Source organism: Diuraphis noxia, unplaced genomic scaffold (genome assembly GCF_037042655.1).
Source record: "Diuraphis noxia isolate RWA-SAM2 unplaced genomic scaffold, SU_Dnox_SAM2 contig0005, whole genome shotgun sequence".
Taxonomy (NCBI): Eukaryota; Metazoa; Arthropoda; class Insecta; order Hemiptera; family Aphididae; genus Diuraphis; species Diuraphis noxia.
This window is the reverse complement of record NW_028301715.1, coordinates 14,694,922-14,718,367: the sequence shown is the minus strand read 5'-3', so window position 1 is coordinate 14,718,367 and position 23,446 is coordinate 14,694,922. Positions and strand designations below refer to the sequence as shown.

The 23,446-nt window shown below is 32.4% G+C and overlaps 1 protein-coding gene across 1 annotated transcript in view; it reads left to right on the top strand.

Annotated features, from left to right (window-relative positions):
* Positions 1-498: 498 nt before the first annotated feature.
* The window catches only part of Shrm (shroom), a 180,115-nt gene continuing 157,167 nt past the window's right edge, over positions 499-23,446 (top strand). Inside the window, exon 1 of the mRNA XM_089228381.1 lies at positions 499-838. Coding sequence (XP_089084507.1) covers positions 786-838 — 53 coding nt within the window. The 5' untranslated portion in view covers positions 499-785. The remainder of the gene's footprint in view (positions 839-23,446) is intronic.

Below are 23,446 nucleotides of genomic sequence, written 5' to 3'. Positions count from 1 at the left end.
TTTTGTTAGATTAACCGACCATCATACTTGTTTATTGTTTTTCAATAAATTGTATACAGTATGCAGAACTTAAATTTACTTCACACACGTATACGTACATATATGTATAAGAAATATTGAACATATTGAATTCAACATATTATTATAATGTCTTGTTTGACGCGGTCAGTCTAGATGTTATAGTATAGTAACATAGGACATCGGAAGAGTTGATAGACTAAACTAAATAAAAAAATACATATTTTATATTAAAATGAAACATCTACACGTAAATTCTCTACATTGGTCATTGCAATGTCTCATCTTGACCGCACAGAAATAAAGACGAAAAAATAATAATAATAACAATAATTACGTCGTTGGTCGGTGGTGCGGGTCGTCAGGAGTGGGCGTAAAGAGATGCTGCATCGCCGTCGCAGTCTTTTGTTGCCCCGTTGCCCCGGACTACCGCCGCTGCCGCCTCCGCGGACTAACCGGTTCCCGTGAAGGCGCACCGGCAGTTCTTGGCCGGAACACTAAGCGTCCTGTCGTGTGCGGTGCGAGTGCGCGCGTGTCCTGTGCATACCGATTCGTTAAGTCTCTAAAGCATCATTTCTGCATTATTATTATAATTTTGTGGCCGGTTTATTTTTGTGATTTATATGTAAATTAATTTATAGTATAAGTGTGTTTATGTGGCGTGTGTGATTTAGTTTCGGTGTGCATAACATATACCTACTATTTTGTCGTCTGTAGAGTCTCATGTCCGGAGAGTCACCGAAAAGGAAAAAATAGTGGCGGCCGCCATGTTCTCCAGCAGGACCCGGTCCAGCGTCCGGCTCAAGGATCCCAAAACGAGGTTAGGAGGGGTTATTTTCGTCTTGTTTTTTCTACTTAAAGTAGTATACTACCTAGAACCTAGTATTTTATGATCATTACGTTCAGTTTTTACCACTTGTTTCTTGTACGAGACTGCGCATAACAAATGAGGATTAATAGAATATCGAGAAAAACCACTGTTTTATTTATTATATCGTGTACATAGCACCGCGCCCAGTCTGGGTGGTCCTGGTCGGTACGTGTTCGCAGGTACATATAATCCATATATACTATGTGTATATATATACGAGGGGTAGCGTATCGTGCACCCTCCCGCGATCGACGTCTCACTGTTGCATCGTTGCGATTGACCTTTCGTTACTATTTACTCTTTTTTTTGTTCTCCCGACCTGCAACCATTACATTGCACAGATTGTTATCAACCTTTTAATACCCTGCGCCCGATTGTGAGTTGTTTACGCAATACAAGATTTATGATCGTCGCCCCACGGCCCATTATTACAAAACATAATATATAAAGTTGTATTACATGTATAATATCGATATGTTACGTATATATAATAATATATTATATTATATAGTTATAAACGGTCACGGAAAGAGTTTAAATTATTTAATGTTAGAACGTTATAGAATTACGAGAATTCTTTCACTTCTATACACGCAGTGGGTATTCCTAATATTCTTTTATAGGCAACCAGGGCTTAAGAATTTTATATTTATTTTATCATTTTAAATCGAATGTTTTCGTTTATCGTACGATTTCGGTGTGTGTATCGGCGATTCAATAGGTACATTTTTTTTTTATCCTCCCTCTGAATTATTTTGTATTGAAGAAATTTGATATGACGATTTCTGATGTATAAAGGACTGCTATTGCGTGTATATACTTGGTATATAATGTATACGGTAGACTTCAATAGCATATAATATGTTGACTTCGGGTGCCGACAAACAACTTGGTTACTCAGTTACTGAATTGTTTGAAAAATACCGAGCGGGGTTAAAAACATCAAATCATACTTCTATACGGGACGTTTTTCTTTCAAATTTCAATGTATCTTTTGTGAACCTTGTGGGGGGCACAAACGGATAAGAAATGTATTGAATCTGTTTTCCTCTAGAGCAGCGAGTAGGCGTACGCACCATTACAGGCGTTACAACTTACGATTCGAAAACCAGAGACCATTTTACTTAGTTTTCCCAAGAGATCGTTATCTTTATAAATTCCGGATCTATCTTCTACATAGGTACCTACTAAATATGCGAAAATATTATCACGCTACCTTACTTCCCAAGTCATTCAATTACAAACTCGTGTGTGGTGTGTGTTATTTTTTTATTATAAGTATATAGTATATATACTGATACATTTTTATCGTTTGGCATTGTTTTAAACGAGCCGAAGGACAAGAAATTCATATGAGAGAGGATAGAAGTGGTAGCGGAAGAAGCAGAAAAGAAGAAGAAGAAGAAAAAACAATCCACAGTATTTTCGTGGCCCGGTAATTGGCTTTAGTTTCGCCGACGCGTGGGAACATTCTCATTTGTGTACGCACAATGACGACGAAAATCACTTAACGAACAGAGTTCCATGAAGTTTAAGGTTACAATTTGTAAATTAGACTGCTTGCTATTTCCGCAGAACCTGTGATTATGATGCCTTCGTTGCAGGTGGATTTGGGGCAACCGCGTGCACTGCTGAGGGTTTTCGCTTTCCGATGGACATCTAGATCCGGTCTATGGCAATATTATTTCGATTGTTTTATATTTATATAAGCTCGTTCATAATATTTCTCAAAGTAATAACTAGATGGTCAGGCCAATGTATAAAAAACTGTCACACACGAGTACCCATCCTTACATAATATAATAAACAATAATATATAGGTAGATATATTATCTTTACTCTTTAGAGCACACCATATTGGATAGGTATAGTGGAAATTAGACAAAATACCCTGATAAAAGAATAAAAATATTTTAGCTAAGTATATTATATGCTTAAATTTTTCATTATTACATCAATGGAATATTATATAAAATACAGGTTGATCAGAGCATGTAGTTAGAAGTATTGTTAGGCTGAACGTATCATCGTGATACGTGGACAACATTTACATGACAAGAATACTTTTTAGTAAATATATACCTAACCTTTCTTAATAAATACCCGATTGTCATCATCGTCTTATTTAGTAAAAAAAAATTAATCAATACACTTTATTTTTATTTTTCTTTCTTCTTAATATTTATAATTTTTAAAATTTTAATAAAATATAAATTATTCGTAACAGACCTATATATAGTAATACTATTATTCGTTAAAAAAAATAGTGTTTTATCTGTTACAATTGCTTTTACTTTTTTTTCAATTTAATATACATAGTAAGTACAGTAAAGTTAGGCTTAAAAAAAAAAATAAGCAAAATATTTTTGATCAATTATTATAATCTGCCACATAAAATATATAGGTACAGCAGATTTTGTAGTTAGGATTGGTACCCTGTGTGTATTTAATATAATAACGAATGTGCAGTTATGGCTTGAACGTGCCTAAAACTGGTCCTTGTCGGCAGCCGGTTTTTGGTTATTTTTTTTTCTTTTTGTTTGTTTGATATATGCAGTATGCACTTAAAAGCCGTCGGTGTTGTAAACGATTGTTGTCGGCAAATTAAATTTGGATTCGACAAATAAAATAATTCCATTTATTTCGAACGAGTTTTTCGATCACGACCTCAAACTGACTCGAATGTTTATGTTTGCGTATAGGGTAAAAAAATACTACTTTTGATTATTAACTAAATTAACCATATATATACATCCCCTGGAAGTAACGGTTAACAAATTACCATAATGACCGAGTCACCCAGTTTTCAAAAATTATTATTCGGTAGATGCGAATCAAAATGAGTACCTAATACCTACCTAGTATCTATATATGCCCATAGACACATAAAAAATGTCAGATAAATACTTGATGTGTGTACTGCAATGTACCTCTCATTATTTTTGTAAAAATTTTAAAATCAAAAAAAAAGGTTTCTTCATTGTGACGGTTCGAGACGACTGCTTCTGTTTACTCTTGATTGTACAATGCACATAGTAGGCACCCGTTTTAAAATTACTATAATTATTTACTTATAGAATCGATTTTTAAAGGCCTATAGTCTATTATTAAAGTGACTTTTATCTATTTGGGTATGATTATAGTAAATGGTAATTTTGTTACATAATATTATATTAAAATAGGTTCATACAATGACACAACTCACTGATTTAGCATATAGTATAATTATAATACATACATTATTATAGACGCATATACTGATATCAACATAAACCGTGGATCTTTGATCCTGATGTGACATATGTAACATAATGGTCACGTGCTAACGGTAAAGATCGTTCGTTTCCCTTATGCGTATTCCCATACAATCTAAGTTGTCGTGTATTTATTTATATTAGGAAGTAAAAAAGAGTTTTCACTTCACGTTTTTAAATAAATTAGTTCAAAAAAGAAAAAAAAATTAAGTTATTTTATTTTATTCAACAACGTGCACTTTTATCTTCCTAAATCATTATTTTTATTTGAATTGGGGTATATTTATTTATTTCTGACGGCATGTAAAATTAGTAAATGTTTATAATTTTTTTTTGTAATTTTTTTTTGGGCACGAGTTTTAAATCTGATTAAAATATATTATAAAATCTTAACTAATATTCCATTATAGTATGATAATTATTTCATTTTCTAACACTGTGATACTGCAGTGATCTGAGTTATGTACTGTGTATTTCCTGTATATCTACTGTAATTATATTGTATATATTATTATATTATATTATGTTCATATATGACGGACGTTTTCTTGAAGCCGATTCTCTGCATTTTTCATTTTCTCGTTGTTTGTACATTGTAAATGTAAAATGCGAACAAAGAACATTTCAATTAGGTACCTTTTAGATAAAACGTGGTCTGCTTAAACGTTACCCAAACAATATGTTTATGTATATATAAAAATAATACAATAATAATATATGGACGTGTCTCTCGCGCGCATGTCCCGTGGTTAACGGTAAAGATCGTGTCCGCCGCGGCTGTCGCGGTTTTTCTAAATAATAATATATTCATGTAATATATTACATATATATATATATATATTTAACGTTCGCGTCGTTTGATTTTAAATAAATAGACGTGCTGCTATGGTTAGTTCATGGGGGAAACAGCTATCGTGGAAGTCGGGGGAGGAATATTTGAATTTTTAAAACCACGGGTAAAGTCCTCGTGTTTGATTTTTATGCAAATATTTTGGATTCTACAGATATTGTGCGCGAATAATGTAGATTATATAAATGTACAACATGATATATATGCATGGATCCGGGTGAGCGCTCGTAATTATTTACACCCGGGCCCGTGTTACGCTTAGTCAGCATCACACACATACATACACTTATATACCTTTATAACTTACCAGTCCGTTGACCTGGTTGTCGGTAATATACATCTGCAGCTACCGTGCGCAAGAAATGTGCGTCCTATCGGGTTAGCATCGACTTTGCGAAACACAAGCGCAAAACGGTCACTATTTGCGTCGAGGTTTTTTCTTTAAAAATGCTACACCCATAATAAGTGCGGTTGTCCACGGTAAACTCAACGCGGACTCACACTCCACACACATGCAATAGCGTGTGTTTACGTTGAGTAATATAAAGCCGTATAGGGCATATAAGTATATAGATAAATATAGTTTATTATCTGGTATTGTCTCGTGTCATATACGCTCGTTATCGCGTCGACTGCTATTTGAATTATATGATTTATATTTTATATAAAAGGGTCATCACCACTGTACCTATAATAATAATAACAATAATATAGTGTGGAGGGAGATTAAACTCAAATCCTATCTCCGGACTGCAGAATTCGTCACTCGTTATATTCATTGGTCTCCGACCTTTTTATATAGCTATATAATCTTGGAGTTGAAGTCATAAAATTATCAGCCAACTTGATTGGAAAAGATTGAAGACCTCTGGTTTAGATTATGTAAGTCTATACTTAAAATACAGTGACGTCGCAAAGCGCATAGTAATATTGTGTAAGCATATAGTTCGTTCGAGTGTTGTACCGTGTTATCTTTTAGTTTTTTAGATTAGACCGAGATGAGGTCTTAAGGGTGTGGGTGGTTTACGGTTATATAATATTATTACTTACACAAAATTTGTGTGTGTGTACTGTAGCTAGAAACCTGCCACAAATATGCCTGATCACGCCTATATACTATTCGTTTATATAATATGAATTATACCTGTATAATGTACAATTTACAAAGAATATACTAGATGCTCTTTTATGTCTCTACCTATATAATATAAGCAACACGAATTAGATATTTCATTACATTAGCTCTACTTTTTAAGTTTTTACTCCACGATATTTATATAGTGGGCATGAATATTATAGTATTTTGAGATTCTGACGGTTTCGTCTCTAAAAAAAAAAGAACGAGAAGCGCTTTATACAGGCAATATCACCGCGTACACTAAGAATAATATACAAAGTAGTCAAAATATGTATAGCGGTGTGCACCTTGGTATAATATACGTCTATTTAGGCATTGCAACGGACGTCTCTGATAATCGATGCGATTTATACGAGTGACAGAATCGGCAGGCCTGCAGGAGAAACGCGTAATTGTATACAATATTATAAATATATACACGCGCGCGCGAAGTGTGTAGTCCGATGTGCCTATTACCGTGTCTTCAGTTTCGAAAAAATGTAAACAATACGGAATAATACATTGTTGTGAGAAATTCTGTACAGATGTATTATAAGGACTGAGCAAAATATAGTAATAATATAATATGCGAAGCAGAAAACATTTGCGCGTTAAAGTGATTATACTGAATAGAAAAGTATATGGTGTAAATAATATAAGAAATAAAAACTCGAGAAATGTGTATATTTATTACGGCGTAGATGTATCCAGTATAATGTATAAATGTATTATTATAATATAAAAAGACTCGAGACAAAAATATATCATTTTCAAAACGAAAAACAAAAATAATGACTTGTGGGATTTGTGAGATATAATAGAAAATATACCGATTTAAATATTATTTAACTTGAGCGTTAAAACTCATTTTTGCTGTCTTGAACAATCTTATATTCATTATTCATAATTGATTTTTGTTATAAACTTTTTAATGCCGGTAATAATCTGAATCTTCTTCATATTGTTAATCTTAATCTAGCCGTTATAATCTCATTTATGCATATTATAATTCCACTAATTCGCTTAAAGTTATTAGGAATCAGATCAAATATTTATAAAACGTTAAATTTCACTTACAACAAATAGTTATTTGTTAATAATGATATTTGTATTATTAATAGCGTCATCATTGATAGAGCTATACAAAAGCTACATTATTTTACAAGTATTTCAAACTGTGATGATACGTAATGTTTCGTTTACAATTTTTTTTTGGTAGTTCATTTAAATTATTATTAACTGTATTACAGTGTTATAATTTTAAGTATAGTTTGACGTATCGAATAAATGAATAACCGGAATCCAACCACAACAATTAAAATGCTATAGACAGGTGAACAAATTGAGACATAACAAGTGATTAATATTAAAATGTATAATTTACATATTAATAATATGCGTAATGTAATTAGATAGTACAATTATCATTATACTTTGCAATTACACAGAATACAAGGATCATGAATTATTCCATAGAAAGTGTAAGTACTTGTATTGTTCTATTAACTGCGGTAATAGCTAAAAACTTTAATTTAGAAATAATAATCTCTCTGCATCACTATCGTTCAAATTGATCATAATAAGTCATGACATTTACCAAAATTGTCATTATCCTTTTTTAAATGTCTTTAGAAACTTAACTCGAATATCGTTGAGGATTTTCTTTTTTCATTTCAAGTTTCAAACCGATTTCGTCATTTCGTGTTTTCTACTCAAATTCTGGGAGAGAAGGGTCATCATAATAATGATTATTCAAGAAAACCTTCTATAAATTTTAAAAAGTATGGTGGTATTATTTAATTGAACGGAGGATTATATTAGTAACAATTAGAATAATTTTGATTTTGACTTTTTTTATAACTTAATGTTACATCTGGCTCTATATGTAGTTACTCTTACTGGCTACTGCTTATCCTTATGGCCCTATTATATCATATATATATTGTGATTGTGTGGGTATATAACATCTACAGACAATATGATATTCGTGTGCAAGTTAAACGGGATCGACGATGATTCTCCACCGTCGACTTAAGTCCAATCGGTTATAGGACTGATAGGAAACTCGAACGAGCTGTTTCGAATCGCGAGACGAGCATTATACTGTCAAGTTTATACAGCGCGCGTCATGTGTCTGCCCATTATTGCTAGCACTTACCTTCCTCTGTATAGCCTTTTTATACCTAGAGATGTGCATCCTTTTTCACCGTGTCTCACGACCACCTGCACCGGGACCTATACTGCGGTATAAATATACTCACAATACACACACATACACACGCACGCACGCGTTATATATAGTGCTTTCTCCGTTTGTACATATCGCGTATCTGACCTTTTCCGGCTGGTTGAAAAAAAGGTCCAAATAAGTAAGATATATATGTATACGGTAGACTCGGTAGAGTATGTTTCATACGCATTAAACGATATTTTTTCGTCTTCGTCAGATAAAAAATACTAACGGGCAAAACAATGGCAACACATGTTTTATGATCGTGCCCGCTGGCTAAGGATGTATACAGATGCACAATATACTCAGGTATATGTAGGTATATACTTTTTATCAGAACTGGTTCCTTATGATAATGCAAATGTAAATTTAGCCCGGCCGAACCGCATAATATTGTATAATATGTTATTATATTATGCGTTCGTTCGGACATATAGTTTTGTTACCACGCGCACGTATAATATAATATTAAAATATTATAATATTTAAAGTCCGAGTGGGGAGTCCAATCGTCTGCATTGTTGCTACCGTCCATCGATCTCTTGCTAATTAAGTTTTATGTTTTTTACTTCTCTCTTGTCGCGTTGAGTGATAATAAGTATGAGCGCTAAGCTTAGCTATATTATCATTGATATTTTTACTATTCACTGAAACTATTCAGTCGATGTTACTATTATTTTTATTACTATTCGAATAATCCGAATTGTTCGGTGCACCGGTTGCTATAGTAGACCAGCAGTGCATTGTTCCGGGTGTTCAGATGTTATTATGATCGGCTACGCGTGCAGAACTTAATATACTGCACGCAGTCGAAAAACGACACATCGCACGTCGACTTGATTTGGTCGCTGTTGCAGGTTGCAACGGCAGTGAATACGTATAGAGTATTTTATTTATATGCATACAGGGTGATTCAATCCCATTTTTTTCTTTGATAATAAAATCATTAAAATACTGATTTTTGGAAGTTTAAGTATACTAACTTAAAGTTAAAGGCCATATTATAAAGTATTTAGAACTTTTACACCATTTCATAAGGATGTTTTTGAAATGTTTATAATTAATATTTATCTATCGCCATTTTACAGTTAAGATTTTCCAATTATAATAAATACTAGATCCAATATTAAATCTATTTATTTTTTTGTAAATTAAATTATTACTATAATATAACACCCTCGATAAGCATATTTTAATAACTCAGAAATCTACTCGTTCGAATTTTGTTTTGCATAGATGAAAACTTTCAAAAAATAATCTGCTTTTAATTATTTACAGTGAAAAAAATTGGTTCTTATTTGTATAAATTAAGTTTGTATCGTCATTGAATACTTCTTAAATGGTATAAAAAATCTACAAAATTAAAAAAGTGGTACTCATAATAGTTATATATACTTAAAAATCCAAAAATCAAGGTTTTACTGGTTTCACTGGAGGTACGCAAGCTTTTATGAACTATCCAGGATTACATGGTAGGTATAACATTGTAACAACTAAAAAGTCCATTTTGGTTGGGAGAGAAAATCTGGAATATATCTGGTATATACTATATAATAATGCAAAAAACGCTTAACGATTTTTATGCATTCAAAATATATAATTCTTATTATATATAGGTATTTTAAAACCTTTATTTTATAGTAAACTTTTAAACAATTTATAACAATATCTACAATATTGTAGTAAAAAATAACAATAAAACACATTAATCATTTATCACGTCTTTTAATTTTAAGAGTCAAACTAATATGTAAAAATCTAAAATATTTGTAATAATTTAAAATGCGACAAAAATATGCAAATTAAATGTCAATTCCAGGAATCATATATTATTATGACAGTGCGAAACGCCCATAAAATCATAAATATCCGATCTTTGTAGTTTGTATAATACTTTGGTATACCACCTAAATTCAATTCTACTGTGTAATAATAATAATTTATGATACTTGTCGCCCGGTCGTTGTCGTCGTCACGTCGTGATCAAAACGTTGAGAGAGGTGTTTTGTGATGGCGATGATATACCTATTTAGGTAAGCGTAGGCTGCATAAATCGACGAGATTAAGGCGTGGGTTCCGCCAGTGCAAAAATAATATTATTGTGTTGAAGGGTTTTCGCGTCAATTGACAAGACGTCGGTCCTAAATCGGTTTTAGTTTCTTATCGTGGCAGAGTATAAAATATAAAATATACGTTCCTTCGTATTTATTAATCATGATTTTTTTTTATCGCAGTCAAAATGAGACTTATGAATTATAATATTTATATACCTAAAAATATCGTATTTTTTCTCTATTTACCTTCACAAGTTTTCACAACAATGAATGTACTTCAATTAACCTATACTATAATATATTATATATACTAAGAAATATAATTTTCCCACTTCTTATTGAAGCTTTGGGCAGTAAGACTTGATAACATTTAGGACTATTGATTTAATCAGTTTTAAATAAATCGGTTATTATTGATTAGAATGACGAATTTTATGTATTATAAAGATGAATTATGATTTGTTATAAGTACTTCAGTAATCTTTAAAAAAGGAAGATTTGACTCAAAATATTTTTACTTATACAATATATTAACAATAAAAATTGATTTGTACCTACACTTTTATATACATTAACAAATTTAAATAATGATTGTAAATAGTAATACTTTAATATATTTTTATTTTCATACATAAATCTGGTGAGTTTTCCATTTCGTTTCTGAGACGTATCAACCACTCGAATCGTGGTCGTCTTTTCGTGAGAAAAATGAAAACTTTTTGAAATTAAAAAAAAACATAAACATTAACATTAACCTATATAATATTATTACCACGTATATATGCTCGTATAGTCGTATACATACTATACATACATACATAGATACTATATATTATTATTATATAGTCGTATACATACTTAAGTATATATACGTTATGAAATTAATAGGGGGCTGGTCGACCGCGCAACGGTTGAGGCTGCTGCAGAAATCCCCAGGTTTTCTACGTCTCTGAAGATCGTTTATACAATATAATAATATACGCATAAAATTATATTATATATACGTGACCGGATGATATACATTATATATAACGACGATGTAACGCTCATAGATTTTCTTTTTTTCTTCCCCCCTTTTGCCAGTAAAGTGCAGAGCTGCGTCATACCTAACCCGCCGTCATCTTAGGCACAACACACATCACAATTTAGCAAGTTAGTCGAGTGCTTACGTTCCATGGCCGTTCAACCCGCCTCGTCGGCGACTGCGGATACGCGTCTACGACGCGCGACGACGCCGCGACGGGTACGATAGTAACGATTATAATGATGGTCGGCGGCGGTGACCACTATGATAGTACGGCATGTTTAATACCATATGATGTAATACCGGCTGCAGCGGCGACGTCCGGCTGTTTGAGTTTATCCGCATTATCCGTATGGATCGCATGTCCCGCGCATAATAATATAATGTATGGAATATCATTTATTTTAATTCGGTCGTTTTGAGACATCGCATTTTATAGCCATGCGTGTATATACGTATATATATATATATATATATATATAATAAGATATACATAGGCAGTAACTAGTAACTATAGCTTTTAGTCGTTCAACTTGGGCTTGTAGCTTGTTGTTTTTATTCGTCCGCAATATTAGGTACCTATACTATACCTACATCACGGTACTCGCGGTATCATAATTTAATAATAAGATATTACACGTTGTGCCTATGGTAAGATATAAACGAATATAGGTTACATTACACATATGTTCATACCATATATTATTTTATTGAAAGTTAGACTTTAGATGTGACGAGAGATTTTATTTTTGAATAAACACCGTAAATGCAATAATTTATTTGATAATATACATATTTTGTTAATTTGTCCACTTATCTCTATAATCCTGCAACAGTGTGGCGTGTCCCTGGTCTGGTGTATAGGAATTATTGATTTATTCGTTACTTAACTTATCTCAAAAATTGTTATTATAATCGTTGAACCGTAGAAACCCATTAGGGGCATACGTTTATTTGTACATATTTTTAATTTTTATACACGGTGCTATTACGCAGCCCACGTTTGACGGCCGACGTTATACAATATAGGTAGTCAATAAGTTAATATAACGATAATTATATATCTACAGTATATACGCAATATAATAATAATGGCCAATTAGTGTTTAGTTAATTACCGAGATTTTTAAAAGTGGTAAACAGAGCCTCTCTCGAACATTTTCACATAGTACCCGTCCACGGTGGACAGGCTAGGCTAATCAATGAATAATGATTGATATTATGACGTATACATTATTCCTGAAAATGATATTTATTTATTGTGTTGGAGTGACACATATTTTTGAACCTATTAAAACTTTTAAATGTATTAGTTTAAATTAAATAGTGTTTAAAATATAGTTGAACTCGTAAAAGTAATGAAAGTTAGTGAAGGTGATTTTTATTTCAGACAGAACTGTTTATAATGTTGGACTATATTGTATATATTTAAAGTTTATTTCAGTTGTGGTTTGGATAGTGAGAGTAAAATTGGCAATAATTGTCTAATTGAAAACAATTCAGACTTTATAATTCGTATTTGGTTTTAGTTAGTATTTTAATTATTTTATTGGATAAGTTATAAATCGGTTAATGAGTCTAAATTTAAAATAATTAAAACACCGATAAACATTATAAACATTTCTTACTTTTATCCAAAATTTCAAACAGGTTTTTAAGTTAAACTCGAAAATTACTATTTATTAATATTTATTTGATTTTATCGAATTCAAAGACATACACTTTGACAATGCGGTAGTGGATAAGTTAAGTAGTAGGTACAAAAATCTATAGTTAGATATTTAAACTAAATAATATCATACCTACGTACAATACAACATTGTATATAATATATATATAGCAAGCAGTCGTGATCCACAGCTTGCCAGTGATAAATGGCCTCCAGACTTTGGCAACTTCGAAACCTACATCTGATAAGTTACCCCTCCGTGAATACTATTTTCTGATTTAACTCTTCAATACTTCCTCTGCCCACCCCCGTTCGATTAATATCATCATTATTATCATTATTATTGTTTAGGTGTGCCCACGTCTTAAGATCAGTGGACCGGTTTATATGAAACCCGTTGCTAAAATATTATATTAAATATCGTTATGGAAGAAGAAGGGGGGGGGTATATCATATTATTATTATTATTGCATAGGTTGCCCGCCGCAAATGGGATACTGGTCGGATTTGTTTGTTTTTACCGTCGGATCTGCCCGGACCTGGTGCGACTGCCGATTGGTAGTCTCCAACTAGTTGTAGTGTTGTAGTATTGTGTAGTCCGTAGTCTACCGCGTAACTACATCACGCGCGCGTTACAAATTCCGTAGAAAAAATACACATTTTTATTATATTATAATAATATACGATTATTCAGCTGTTGTTGCTAAATTAGGTTTCGTCTCTTTAGCTGAACGCAGGCGAATGCTTTGCGTAAAGTTTCTAAAGGGACTGTTGTCTGGTCAAGTTGATTCATCTGATTTATCATCCTTACTGAATTTCAAGGTCCCTCCCCGTCAAAACCGTTCTAGTGTTCCTTTACATGTCCGAGCAATTACATAAAAAATGAGCCTATTATGCGTTTAATGTTAATGGTCAATGAGGATCCCTCTATAATTCTTTAATTTTACTATTTGTTAATATTTTTCGTTTTTTAATATTAATCTGCTTAATGACTTAAATCTAATTAACCTTATTTATCTATAATTATTTGTAATTAAACTTTATACTCTGTTATGAATGTTATTATTGTAATTATGTAATTTGTATACATTTTCAAAAGGGTTGCAAACCCGTTTATTATTATAAAATAAAATAATATACGATGATCGATGAGAACGATTATTGACGACGACAAATAATATGATATTATGATGGTTGTTTCTATGTTGGGATATTCGGCGGTTACGGTCGGTCGCGCGGGTTGTTTAACCGCACATTAAACGCGATATCGTTCTTGAACGGAAATACCTGAGAATAATATTGAAATATTGTAACACTATATCTTGCATTAATTATTATTTTTATTACGACATCCATAGGACGTAACGCTCCATCGACTAATAATATTATGTAGTGCACAATTACTGCGGGTTACGCCGACACAATGCAAATATTTTACATCCCATACCTATATACAGTATCCTACAAAGTGCTGTGAAATGTCATCACTCATCACCTTCGTATAAGACGCGTGTGTATTCGGAGCCCCCTGCGGGTCAAGAGTAGGTAATCGTCACCACCGTTTTCGACGCTGCAGTTTATCGACGTCCTGTTATCGTGTGTGAAATGTGCATATTATTATATATTATTATATAAGTGGCTGTTATACGCTCATGCACAAGCTGTTTAGGCTTTAGACATTATAATATGCAAATTTTCTGCGCAGGTCACGTCGCGCACTAACCTACCATATGGAGACCGGTCTATATGCAGCATACACGGGAAAAAGTCTGATGAATCCGTTGTTTCCTTTTGGACTCGGTCGCGCGTAACAAGTAAATTATAATGTAATGTACGCGATTTAACCACTACTACGGTACCATCACGAGATAATGTTTATGCGTATACTTGGTGAAACATTGTTGACGCGTAAAAGTGTTTTGAAAAACGCAAATTTCGGTAGTTTATATTGGATATAACTACTTCTATACCGTATAATAATAAATTATAACATATATAATATTACAAAGGTCGTTTTCTGGATTCCACATTTCCGCAGCAAATAGCAATTATTTTATATACACATTTTGGAAATGTGATGTAGCATAAAAAAATAAACCAGAAAATACTAATTTTGGAGTAATTGGGCTCCACCCAAAATCGTCTGAAATCATTCATTCACCGTCATTATTTACAAAAATAAATTATTATTAAGTCACCCGTTATAGGAAAACCGCCCCAGTGGCGAGGCACATCCGATACCATGATATATTTAGTTGGCACATTTCATTTGGGGGGCATCTCAAATATCGTTTACATCTCCTCATCACGTCAAAATCCCAGAACCACTTTCACCTCTTATAGCTTATTTCAAATCCACTGTAATTACTTTACGTAATTTAATATACAGTCGTGTTCCCCGCCCCTCCCTGTCGTATAGGTACATATACAATTTTAATGGAATTATATAGTATCGTATACTACCGATTCTATATTAAGTAGGTAAACGTGCGTTTTTTGTAATTGTTTAGTTTATACCCGTGCATCACTTATAATTTTTCTAATTTTTATCCGAGTCTTCACTCGTAACATTTGAGCAATATTTTGTTGTTACCGAAATTTCGTGCACTTGTCGTTTGTAATCTTCATGTAATATCTATAAGACCGTAAACAGACCGGAGGACATTGTGTAACAGAAATATATGTTCATTGGAGCATTTGAATAATATATGCATCATGACCGCGGCATGTGTTTAATTAGAACGCCTTTGGTGTATATATCATATACACTACATCGTGCATTTTTTTTTACATATAGGTAAACGGTAATTTAAATTTAAATTTAAAAGTCCCAAACGACTAGACACAATATTATTTTGCACGGGTTGGCATACTATTACTAAACATAACACTGCATATCGCTCGCCACATGGTTTAAATCGTGACAGTTAAGACGTAGGTACCTATGATATAAAGTTTATTTTATATTTACGATATTTATCTACACTATATAATATGTCTATGTGCTGAGACTTTTGTGTACGTTGTGAGTAATATTATGCTATAATACAATACAGTTTATACACAGCAGATGTACCGACACTTATTCTTTTGTGCGAGACACGCAAACGATTCGGTTTAGCTGGTTATTGTATTTACGTGTATCCGAATAAAATATTATAATAAACAATTTTGAATTTGGTATAGAACTCGAAATTCGTTACGTTTATTTTTAGTGTTATTGACGATCAGATTACCGCTGCCTATAATATTTTATACGAATTGTAATAATATTTTATGTCTACGTTATTATATTATGTATTTTATAAACATTTGCGTTTTTTTCAACGTAGGCACCGGTACAATATTACATTCCTAAAAATGTAAAATACTTGGTAATTCGTTGTGCTGTGAAAACATAAATGCAAGATTCTTGACAGATGTGAGGTTTCCGTCGAAATTTGTCGAGAGTTTTACAGCGTTGCATCCGTTTATCGTTTGTGTTTGTGCCTCCGTGCCGCGCGCAAGACCGCTCATAACGTAATTTCCCATCGTTAAAGTCTAAGATCGCCGAGCATAAAGTCGCAGTGAACGTAGTTTTCTATGAATTGTAGGTAAATGAAACACACTACCATGTTTGTTTGGGGACATTTTTATTGTCATGTGACAATATTTATAACACTTTTGTTAGATATTATAATGTTGTCAAGACCAAAGTTTAACTTAAACGCTATTTGATCGTTTTATATATTTATTTATTTCATTGGTAATAGTGTATTATACTGTACAATGTTTTTAAGATACACCACATTTATTTAATATAAATCATAAATTGGGTAATATGTCAATTTTTCGAGCGATAGGTACGTATAATAATATGGTATGTCTATAAAGTATCAGCCGTTAACAGTGTGTTACATTTAATTAATTCAATCTATAAATTGATAATTATTAAGTATAGTATGTGTTTTCACATACTTGAACATCTGATTAAATAATGCACTGTATTATATTGGGAAAAAATAGCGTTAAATAATGTGAATTTTTTGAAAAATAATAATTTATCACTGACAGTTATTTTAGGTATCAAAGATTTTAATTTGACTTATATTTTAAATTCTTTACTACTTAACACGCACCGTGTGTCCGTGTTGTTGCACACATTAATTATATTACTCGTATATTATTAAATAGGTATAGGTTCTTTTATTTTTATAATATATAACTGTATATAAGTATAAAAACGGAAACGATCACACTAGTATAGTATAAATTATCAAAGTATATTATATAAAACGAATTCTTATAATCGATTAATCATCGTCTATTGTTCAAGCAGATAATTTGCTACATAATTAATTGCTAGATGTTAAGAACTGTACTAGTTAACATATTTTTTCAATAGCCATGGGGCTTCAATAAAACATAGCCGAAAATTCTCCGGTTTCTGGTTTCTCGTTTTGTTTTGCATAATTTTTGGATTAAAATGTTTAAAAAATGTGTTATGCCTTAATTTAAAAAATATCTTTTGATGTTTTAAAAAATATTACAGTTTCGTCATATTAAATATAATATTTATAGCCTAGACCTTAATATAACGCTTTAATTTAAAAAAAAAACTTATTACTATAGGCTAACTAAATGGTCTCAATACTCTAATTGCCATATACTAAAATAGGAAGCGATATCGTTAATTTTCTGATGTCGATCTTTTTAATTTACGGTTTTTTAAACTAGTTTTACCTCAATGTTTTTATAAAATCTTAAAACTTCTCAAAATAATTTTCCAATAATTAAATGTAGTAAATATTCATCTATAACGTATATAGTTTGCATTAAAAATAGGTACCGAAAGCTTACCAAAATACATATTGATGTGCTACGTAAAATATTAAGTTTATAGCTTATACATTTTTCAAATTTTTTTTATTTAAGTTTAGAATGTGCAACCCATAAATATATATATATATATATATATATTTGTTACCATTAGCTTTAAGCGCATGTCTATATTATGAATAAAATATATATACTATAATATATATAATATATACACATATATACATATATACACGATCTGAATACTAATTATATAGGTAATGAAGTTAACTAAAAAACGCTATTATAATGTCAATTTCTTCACCATTTTTCTATTTATTGCTTTTCTCGAATGTCATTATTAGCTTATTATTTTTTACATACCTATAGTGAAATCAGTAGTTTTATTTTATAGTTGGAAATTCGGAACTCATGATCCTTGACCAAATAAAATTAGTTGTTTCTTTGAAGTTCCATACTGCTTCCCACATCCATCAAATATATTAAAACCCATTTTCCTGACGCCAGCACTAACCTGTAATTTTTTTTTTTTACCGATTTACAGTTATTTAAACTTGTTTTGTTAAGTTAAATTCATTAGTACCTTTAATGTTGTGATTTGTTTGTTTTATAGAAGCGCAGTGCCTATCCCATATTTATTCAATCAACTTGTAATTATAATACAATATATTATAATATCTCCATTTTGATATCATATATTTATATTTTACCCTTAAACCTACGATGATACATTGATAATTTATCATTTTAATAAAAATGGCCATGATACATGCGCTGTATAGGTAGTATTTTGAAGTTAAAATAAAAAAACTTCTTACTCAGCTAATTACTGGCTACAGGTGATATATGAAATGTGTAGGTTAGCGGGTTAGCAGTTAGCCTCTTATATAAATACCTGCAGTATATACAGTTACAATATGATATATTGCTAAATAAGACAATAATATCAAGCATTCTGACATTCGTATTTCCTCTGAATCGTATTATTGTGACAATAAAAAAGCAGGGACTGCACTTTCTCAAAATCATACATATATTTCGGTCATCCACTGTATATAGTTGTCGGTATAACCCTCCAAGAGAGTCGAAAAAAGTATTCCAATCTATTCATCCGAAACGAAACTCGCGATTTCCAACTCGCGAGAATAAAAAGCTGTGCGTATTACGTATTATTGTTATTATTTTTTATAACCGATAATTAATTAGCTTCGTACCTACTGCCTGTCTACAGTTTACATAATAATATATAACAGTATAACACATACATACGGCTTTCACGCGCTGTACCGTCCAAGTACAAGTACAATAATAATAATATACAACACGCAAGTTATCACGCGTCTGTCTTTTTATTATTATTATTATCATTATTATTTATCTATCTAAATTCTTCACATATTTTTGATAAATGAATACTACACGTATTGTATATACAATTTTTTATACTTATATATTATATAGTGCGGACACGTCCGCGGCCTCCGTCGCCGGTTCTCCTATATTATATACTCGGCGTACGGACAATATATAATGACTCTTCGTTATTATTATTATTATTATTTATCTTTATTATTATGTACATATACCTACGCCATATGTGCAAAGTACCTATGATGAGCGCGCGTGCGCATGAAGTCGACCGTCGTACATTTTTCGTGTAGTCGGAAACTCGGAAAGGGTTGCTCGCGTGCTATTTCAATGCGGACAATGATAATAATAATAATCATATATTATATATACATATATGCACCACGGGGAGACGACGATCATCATTGGCGTCAGGCGGTGTTGTCCGCTGGCAGACAAAAGGTAAGTTGTTGTATATAGGTACCTACTGTGTGTGTGTGCGCGCGCGCCGTATACGTACGTAGTATAGTAAAATATATGCGTATACATGGAGACGCGGAAAGAGACTGGCAGACGGACAGAGAAAGACTCACACGGTGTGTGTGTGTGTGTGTGTGAGAGAGAGAGAAAGAGAGGGAGAGATTCCGTTCGAGCGCACGCATCGCCATAAATGGAAAGTGAATGTGGGCTCGGATTTATTTATTTTATTTCATCGTATTTTACTGTGTATATAGGTATGTATATGTATATATATCATATATGTGGATGTAGGTATATGTTTATTTTGTACGCGTACATATTATTATAAAGAGCTGAGGAGTCGCAGTGCATACGACGACAACGTTGTAGGACGCGACGGGAAGACGCATCGTCATCCCGGTGACAAGAACTGGAGAACGGGCGCGCGTCCGCCCGGTACTATGAGAATAAAAATGAGACGACCCAACTGCGGATGATAATAATAATAATATTGTAAACGATTCGGGGCGATGCGCGAGTTTAATAAATATATAATCGTACAGACCTGCAGTAGTAGTAATAACAATAATATTATAATGTAAAATGTTAGCCGAACGGGCGTGCTGCGGCAGAAAAAGTCGGGCGGACGAGTACAATAACCTCTTTGGCGACGAAGACGAAGACGACAACAACGACGACCGATGCTGCAGGGCGAATGCCGAACTAGTCCTTCGCTCATCTGCCGCCGCCGCCGCCCCTCACTCTTCCATTATCGGCAACCCCGTTGACCGGCGATCGGATCGCGTACATGGTGCATTATATATGTGTATATTATATATATGCATTTTGTATTATGTTTATGTATATAATATATATATATAAAAGTACGAGTACGAAAAAGCAATTAATTACGACGCGGTCAGTCCGCCGATGCGTGTGCGTGCGCGCACTACAGTGCACCGGGTGTTCGGTTATAATATTATTGCCGTTTTGCTTTCATCGCTCGAAAAAAACGTGTATTATAATATGGTGGAAGGTGCCCGAATATTATACCCGAGTGTAATATTATAATGCATAATATGGACGGTTAAACGAGCCTGCGAAAGAGACGCGGAACATATTTTATTGTGCATTGCCCCCCGACCGTGCGAGTTGCAGCAGTGATGCGCGCGGCCGCGGACGAGATGGTCGAACTGAGATAAACTCGCGCGGATATAACTGTTTACGATATATTTATGCACCTTTTATACGTACGCAATAATAATGTACTATAGCCTATAGGTACACGCGTGTTGTATTGTATATACCCAACATATATAACCTATATATTATAATGTGTAGAAAAGAACGTGCAGCGTGTGTATATATAGTTTCGAAAAAGCAAAAAATCACTTGATGTGATGACCTATTGAAAACCCCTGAAGAATGCACTTAGCGGTTTCTTCCATCACCTATTAGTTAATGAATATTGAAAAATAAATACAACACATTTCATATAAAATAAGAACGACATTAACAAGTCAAAGACAATGTTTCGGCGTATGTGCACTGTGCAGTATATACTCTCTAACTCAATCCCCCCTACAAAAAATAGTGCACCAGTGCGTGATGGAGCTTATCAAATAATCAAATGGTACAAGAATTGATTTTGGTTTTCATGAAGGTGTTATTTAAAAAAAAATATTTGCAACAATAGCACGAAAAAAAGCAATACGCCCAAAAAACTTCAGATTTTGCTTTTCATATGGTATGAATAAACATTATTTTAACCATATTGAAAAAATATCAGACTTTTTAACAATCACGCAACACAAATATACAAATGCTAAAAGTCCTATGCTCCATGAATTAATATGGTTCTTATAACTCAACACTCAACAGTATGAAGACACTATCCCGATTTCGCAAAACTTTTAGCCAGAAGAGACCCAGAGTCAAACCCTGACTCTACAGCCCACCACATATTATGCAAATCCGTCTTAAGCAAACAATAATAATAATTTATCAGTCTGGTGCAACGACAGCGATTTTAAATGTCGGACAAAACGCGTTTTAACACGCACGGCGTGTTTTTACGGAAATTGTAAATTTTCTCGTTCGTGATCGGAAGGTGTAAAATTAGCCATTATATGTATGTTACAGTGGTAGTGTTTATAAATTTACTTGTTCGATTTACTAAGTCTTTTCAACATTACCTACGTTTTTAATAGAAATATTATCTTTTCAAAGTATAATAATATATTGGTATCTTCTCTGCAGGGTTTCCAAGTTTGATATCTATTAAATGTGTATACTATATATTTTAGCCCGAACTTCAAATATGTCAATAGTAAAATTAATAGATTGAATATTAATTGAATCAAATACAATCGGGTGTAAATAATGAAATATAAATTAATATAATATTATTATTAAGTCATACAAAAATAATTGTTCACGCGTGTCACGTGGTATGAACTAAAATTATTCTAAAATTTATTCAAATAGGTACATGTTTTTACTTTTATTAGTTTTATTTATGATATTATGTACTCAACGAACATACATTTTGTTGGTAAATTATTAATACTGCGTGTATTGAAATTATAAATCATTTAATGGAATTTAAGATCACATGATGGTTCAGGCCATCCGTCGTTCATTATTTAGATTTTATTATGTAGGCCCAAATATAACATGTATAACGAAGTTTTAATTATTTATGTTGCATCGTTGCGTATAGTGTTTTATAGTCTTGTCAAAATGAAATATGTTAGGTGCGTACATTTTGTATAGTTACTTCTTGAGGAGTTCGATTTGATGTAACTAACTGAAATCCGAAAATCTGATATTATCTTGGATGTATAATTTAGTATCACTCAAAAATGTACTATGCTGCTATCGACATGTATACTGTCTGAAAAAAAAAGTTGACATTTAGCTACCCAAATAACTACTTGAATAACCCAATACCGTGTAATACATGGAGAATACCAATTTTAAGGATCTGGTATTATAATATCTAACACACCAGAGTGTCGGGGAAAATAATATATTCTAGGTATACCTTTAATGTAAGGAAAGAAAGTACCTACACCGTTTTTTTTCTCACAATATAAAACAATATGTCAGTAAAGTCTATGAATAATGATCTTTTTTCTGTACCAACCCGAACGAAAAAAAAAAGATTTCATGTACCCAATATGTTATATTGTTCAAAATGTTATTATTCAGTTACCCTAAACTCAAATAGGTATAGGTACTCTTGGAAATCTTACTAAGCAAAAAACTTATCTTTATAAAAAGATCGCTTCATCAATCATGATTTAATATTATGCCTATAACTATCATACTGAGCCTATCAATACTTTGATTTTAAATAGTTAGGGATGCAGGGTGCACCATGTATGTCACGTATACTTTTTAGGTTGGAATATTATCTTTTACACATTTACACGTTTTCTAAATAATAATATATTATTATAATAAAACAGACTTAACAGATTCGTACAAATCATTTGTATGACAAAAACCATTTGGATATAAATCGGATACAAATTTAATGTGATATTGCGTTGACGTCTCGCCGCCTCGCCGTCGCCGTGGCGTCGTATGTTTAAAAGTATAAGTGTCTAACACAACGAACAAACACACATTTAATTCCGAAGCAATACAATAACCCAACTCGTATTATAGTAGCACTTATGTTTTTTCTATTAAGTGAAATGTCTGTGTTCGTAAATAAAAACAGGAGCG